General features: G+C 41.7%; 1 protein-coding gene across 1 annotated transcript; it reads right to left on the bottom strand.

Moving 5' to 3' along the window:
• Nucleotides 1-3,870: 3,870 nt before the first annotated feature.
• On the bottom strand, nucleotides 3,871-5,103 carry LOC141844960 (uncharacterized). The gene has a single exon (XM_074732949.1). It carries the CDS (start codon nucleotides 5,101-5,103, stop codon nucleotides 3,871-3,873), a length of 1,233 nt encoding a protein of 410 aa, XP_074589050.1.
• Nucleotides 5,104-6,213: the final 1,110 nt, after the last annotated feature.

The following is a 6,213-nucleotide window of genomic DNA, read 5'->3' as shown; positions in this document are numbered from 1 at the left end:
CCAAAATAAATAATTCTAGGGCTTGAACTATTTTATTTCCTCAAAAACCAAATATCTAATAAATATGCATGAGTCAGGATTCGAACTAGAGACCTCTTATTAGGGACTTTTATGGCTTACCACCAGTCCAAGATTCTTTTGTTTTATTTCTATCCAGTCGACTGCTAATAGACCAGTCGACTGGTCAGTCGACTGGTCACTCGACCGGGACTCGACTGATCTTTCTGTTTCCGAATTTCTTCACCACCAGTCGACTGATGACTGTACCAGTCGACTGGTGAATCTGAAATTCCGATTTCAGGGTTCCAGAACTACAAAAACCTCAATTTAAACATATCTAACACTTATCTAAACTTCATGAAATGATTACTAACTTGTTCATAAACAAAACTAACTCATAATCCTTCTTTAACATGATATGATAAGATCAACAATTGCTTCTAAACCCATGCATGCATGTATTGTCTAGATTTACTAAGGTTTTACTATCAACCACATAACATCATAAGTCTTAAAGCGACAGTAAATAATACAATCATTTAGCATGCAATATTTAAGTTTCATATTCGTCTGTTATGGCACCACCACACACATCTTTATTTGGCCTTGTCCTGCTGCTTCCCGTTGCCTAACGGCCTTGATTTGGTTCTGCAACATAAGAGAAAAGAGACTGTAAGCACAAGGCTTAGTAAGCTCCTTTCCTACTCACCAAAAACCAAGTCGTTAATCCGAGCATATAAATATAACATGATAAAAGCAAGCATAAACATCGAAGCATATCATTTCATAAACATTGAGCACATGTAACTTCCTTAACTTTACCTTGTCATATTATGCATAATCATCATGCACATGCCTTTGAAAGCTTATTACATAATAGATGAAAATAGTCATTCTTATCATTCTTTGGGATCCCCGGCTTGTACCCATTCATTTCTTGCGCGCCATTCCAAGTAGTACGAGGTTGCAAGTCTCGACTATTCGGTTACTAGGTCTTCTGCCTTTCGACCTAGGGCCGTTCTCTAGGTGGCCATCCCTTGGACCCCTTTCGGGCTCCGGTACAAGCCATTCATTAAAATAATTTAATGCATATGCTTTCATTTTTCATTTCGTTATGAATGTCCTCTTATCATTTCATCATTCATCATCCATTTCGGACATCATTTCATGTTGTATGTTATAACATATCATGACTTTCGTCTCGTATCATTTGCATGAGATAAACTCATATCATAAATCTTATATCATGGATACCCACATTGACATCTTTGTTTGACTTGAACCCTACGTTTTCTTAGGGCCTAGCAACCCTTATAGGTTACCTTTTTCTCAGGGTCTTGTCATTCTTATTAATTGGAACTTAATGAGTTTAACTGTCACGCCCCGGGAGGCTGTCCGAAAAATTTCGGCAGCATCTCCCCAGTAACCATGACAATTTCCTGAATACATAATAAACATAAAGGCTGACACGACCAAGAATACAATTCAACATGATAAATACAAGACTACTACATCACCAAAGGCCCCTACGGCCACATACACAAATCCAACACATACAATTAAAATATGAAAACCACGCCTCCGAGTACAAACTAAAAATCACACATCGAAAACAATACAGAATTACACATCCATGAAAATTCGGAAACCATGCCAAGTACTCACAATCAAAAAGAAACACACGAAGGAATCTCCACGTCGCCCTGTTGTGAGATGGGGGCAGTCCGGCCGATCTCCCAGCTCCAAGGAAAAACCTATCTGGGACCTGGGGAGACAGAAAACCCCAGGGTCTGGGTGGTGAGTATACATACTCAGTGGGTACTAGATAAAAGTGCACAATATGATAAGGTATCAAAGGAATGTAAACATAGATATCCGAAAGTATATAGTCCAACATGATACTTCAAGAGCAAGGCTAATATAACCATCATGTATATCATACCAATGCAGCAGTTATATAACAAGTGCGTAATCATATAATAACATATGTACCAGCTGTCAATGCAGTAAACAACAATAAATGCATGCATAGTCAGAGCTATCTAGCTAGTCCTGGTAGCACTCAACCTGTGCAGTGCTGTAATGTTCTCACTCAACCTGTGCAGTGAGATAGCACCCAACCTGTGCAGTGCTAAAATGCTCTCACTCAACCTGTGCAGTGAGGTAGCACCCAACCTGTGCAGTGCTAAAATGCTCTCACTCAACCTGTGCAGTGAGGTAGCACCCAACCTGTGCAGTGCCATAATGCTTTCACTCAACCTGTGCAGTGAGAGTTAACCACAACATGCTATTTACATAGTTCAACCGCTAACTACAACAACATCAAGGTATGTGCAATATCAATCATGATAAATTCAACATAGATAATTAACACTTAAGAACACTGTGTTGATGGTAGTAGGATCATATTAAGGACAAAGGTAAGTATCAAACCATGAATCAAACAACAACTCTAGTAGAGATATCAACAAGGTAATCATAAAAGGGAATAGATCTGTATTGACCAGATACAGAGATTACCCACCTGGATTAGACGAACGTCGCAATAAGAACCTCTCTATATAGTAGGGTCTATGAATCAAGGTCCTGCAAATTAAAATAAACAATACTCACTAATTTAATTCTATTAACCACAGTTATTAAATCATTATCCACCTTACTTAACCTATCTTAGTCCAACTAGACTAACTAAATCATCAACTCATCATTTTTCATTAATCAATTTTTCATTAATCAATTTAAACGGATTAATCAATTATTAACTAAGTATTTAATTAATTTAGCCGACTCATTCATTATTTAGTTAACTCAATTATTTAACTAAACTTTAATCTACTTCAATTAGTATAACTTAACTACAGTAACCAACAAAACAAAACCTAACCCATGGTACTTACAATAACCAATCACCGAATCTCAAGTTAGGGATCATTAAATTCCTAATCGCCCTTAATTACATCTTAATCACCAAATTAACTAAATCTGTAATTAATTACTTAATTACACTAATTAAATCGATTAACAACTTAATTAAACAGTTAATGAATTTACCCTACATCAACTACTTAAACTCTAATTAACCTAATTAAATCAAATCCAAAATCCTATGAAATCCCCAAATTCTTACCTCAACCGATCAAAACCTAATACCCAATCCAAGCTCCCAATTCGTTGTTAAACAAGATTCCCAACTTCGTTGCTAACCAAGAATTGAACTCACCTTAACTTAAACCCTAAAATTGAGTTCTGGTTGGCGGCGGCGGCGGCGGCGGCGACGGCGGCGGTGAGGAGCAAACAGAGGAAGAGGACGGGAAGGCAGGGAAGGCAGCTTCGGCTTCTCCTCTACGCGGCGGACAGGGCAGCAAGGCTGCTGGTCTTCACGCGGCGGCGGCGAGCGATGCGGCGGCTAGGCAGCAGCAGAGGAGGGGAGGAATAGAGTTAGGTTTCTGCCGCCCTCCTCTTATAACCCTCTCCTGCGCGAGAAACTCGGTAGCGGATGGCGGCGGCTCCGTTGCGCAAGACGCGGGCGAGGCGTGGACGCGGTCTGCGCGAGGAAGAAGTCCGGGGGGGGGGGGGGGGGAAAGAAAAGGATCGGCACTGTTTATTCCTTAACGGGCGTATGGGTTAACGGGTTTAAATCTTATCCCATAACCCATCAATTTAAACTAAGATCAAGTAATCTTCCCACTAAACTCTCTATAAAATCCATTAAAATTACCAATAAATCCTAAACTTAAATTATTTACCAATAAACTCAAAAAAGTTCTGTTCTGGTATCTTACATTCTCCCCCACTAATAAAAATTTGGTCCCCAAATTTATTATCTACCTACTATAGTATCAAAAATACCGTAGTAATTAAAATTAGAACTTAATTGATCCATCTCTCGTTCCGTTGTGCTTCAGTCCTGGTTGTAGCCTCAGTGTGTCTGACTTCCGTATTGGCCGATGGGGTCGATGAATAGAGGATAGGCTGTCTCCGCTCTGGTTGAGATCGACTCTGAGGTTCTGATGCCGACTGATGAATATAGTGGTAAGGCGCATCGTTTGAAGGTGATATTGCTGGTAGATGCTGCTGCACCGAGGTCGTCGAGTAATGGGTCTCTGGCGGTTGTGTTGCTGGTAAGGCTTCATATTCTCTCCCATGTAGCTGGTATATTTGCCCGGAAGGCTGCAAGGATTTCTGCTGATAGGGGTGTATCTGCCTTGGTTGTACCTTCGATGGTCGAGGCTGTATAGATTGTGCTCCTAAAGGTTTGTTGTTAGGGAGCTCCAACTGAGCTCTTAGACTGCAATCCCTGACTATATGACCAGGTTGTTTACAATAATAGCAAATAGTCTGATCTAATGGACAGTCATCTACCCGGTGACTACCTGACCCGCACCGAAAGCACCTATTATTCCTACTTTGGTTTCGCTGAGACTCCCTCCAAGGTTCTGAAGATAGTTGTTTACCCTTCTGTCGTCTCGAAGAATCCCCATACTCTGAGTCCTGAGCTTGTCTCTTCTGACCGGAAGTTTGGGAACTCGACCCCTTCGATTTTTCTGCATCTCTCTCTTGTGTCACCTGCCGCTGGGTCGTCTCGATAAGGAGAGCTCGGTCCAATGCCTCTCTGTAGGTGGTGACGGTGCAACTGGACATCGCTAACCGAATAGATGCAGTCAGTCCCTGAATAAACTGGTGCATCCGACTACGGTCCTGCGCTACCATCTCTGGGCAGAACTCCGAAAGTTTCAAGAACTGTTTATGGTATTCGGCAACCGAACGGTCACCCTGCTTAAGGTTCAGAAATTCCTGACGTTGTGTCATACAAAATGCCTCTGAAAAGTATTCCTTCTCAAAAGCCTCTCTGAACACTGACCACGATGAGCTCCGATCTCCGAGTATTGTCCTCTGAGTCTTCCACCACGTGACAGCCTGATCACGCAGGTAGAATACAGCTAACTCAACTTGTTCCGCCTCAGTGCAAGTGATATACGTGAAGGTGTCCATAACGTTCTCTAACCAAGAACGTGCAAGCCATGGGTCAGAATTCCCATGAAACAGAGTCATCCGGTCCTTTACTGATTTTGCTAGTGCTAGAATCCGGCTTCTATCCCCCATCTTACTAACCGTAGGTGGTATTAGGTCTGTCGACGGTATTTTCGGAACTTGAGAACTCTGCCTTACAGCTGGGGAGTTACGGGTATGCTCTCGATTGTCCCTATCCTCCTCGGAACTCTCTGTCTCTATAAATCTAGCAGGGCGTCTCCGGAGTCGACCACGGGCTTGGTTCTGTCCGGAAGCCATAACAAAATTTAATCACACCTGATGACATAATTATCATAAGTTTCTAGAAATGGATTAGAAATACAAGGTGACTTTACTTATAATTGCTTGGAGATCATGCCTCTGTCTGTCCCATCTCACAACCTGGATCGAATAACACGAAATCCGATAACCAAATATGATTACTAATTTCTAAGAAGTAACGACAAATCCGATAACACATCCAACCAAAATAGACTCCGAACCCATACAATATAAAGTGCAGATGCCGTAAAATGGACACACATGCAACGACAAATCCAACCTAAAGTCACAAATGCAACGAAAAGCCAAAATAAATGAACCTAAGCTCGGACTCGTGGGTTATGGGTCACCCACGTTTCCGCTGCGCCCTCTGATACCATTAAATTGGTATTAGATAGGCTACCATGCAACGAAAATCAAATGACTAATCCCGAAAGAACCGAACTTGCTCTGATACCACTAAATTGTCACGCCCCGGGAGGCTGTCCGAAAAATTTCGGCAGCATCTCCCCAGTAACCATGACAATTTCCTGAATACATAATAAACATAAAGGCTGACACGACCAAGAATACAATTCAACATGATAAATACAAGACTACTACATCACCAAAGGCCCCTACGGCCACATACACATATCCAACACATACAATTAAAATATGAAAACCACGCCTCCGAGTACAAACTAAAAATCACACATCGAAAACAATACAGAATTACACATCCATGAAAATTTGGAAACCATGCCAAGTACTCACAATCAAAAAGAAACACACGAAGGAATCTCCACGTCGCCCTGTTGTGAGATGGGGGCAGTCCGGCCGATCTCCCAGCTCCAAGGAAAAACCTATCTGGGACCTGGGGAGACAGAAAACCCCAGGGTCTGGGTGGTGAGTATACATACTCAGTGGGTACTAGATAAA

Source organism: Curcuma longa, chromosome 14, assembly GCF_044706935.1.
Source record: "Curcuma longa cultivar G26 ecotype Majalengka, Jawa Barat chromosome 14, ITB_CL_G26_1.1, whole genome shotgun sequence".
NCBI lineage: Eukaryota > Viridiplantae > Streptophyta > Magnoliopsida > Zingiberales > Zingiberaceae > Curcuma > Curcuma longa.
This window is presented reverse-complemented; position numbering and strand designations above follow the sequence as displayed.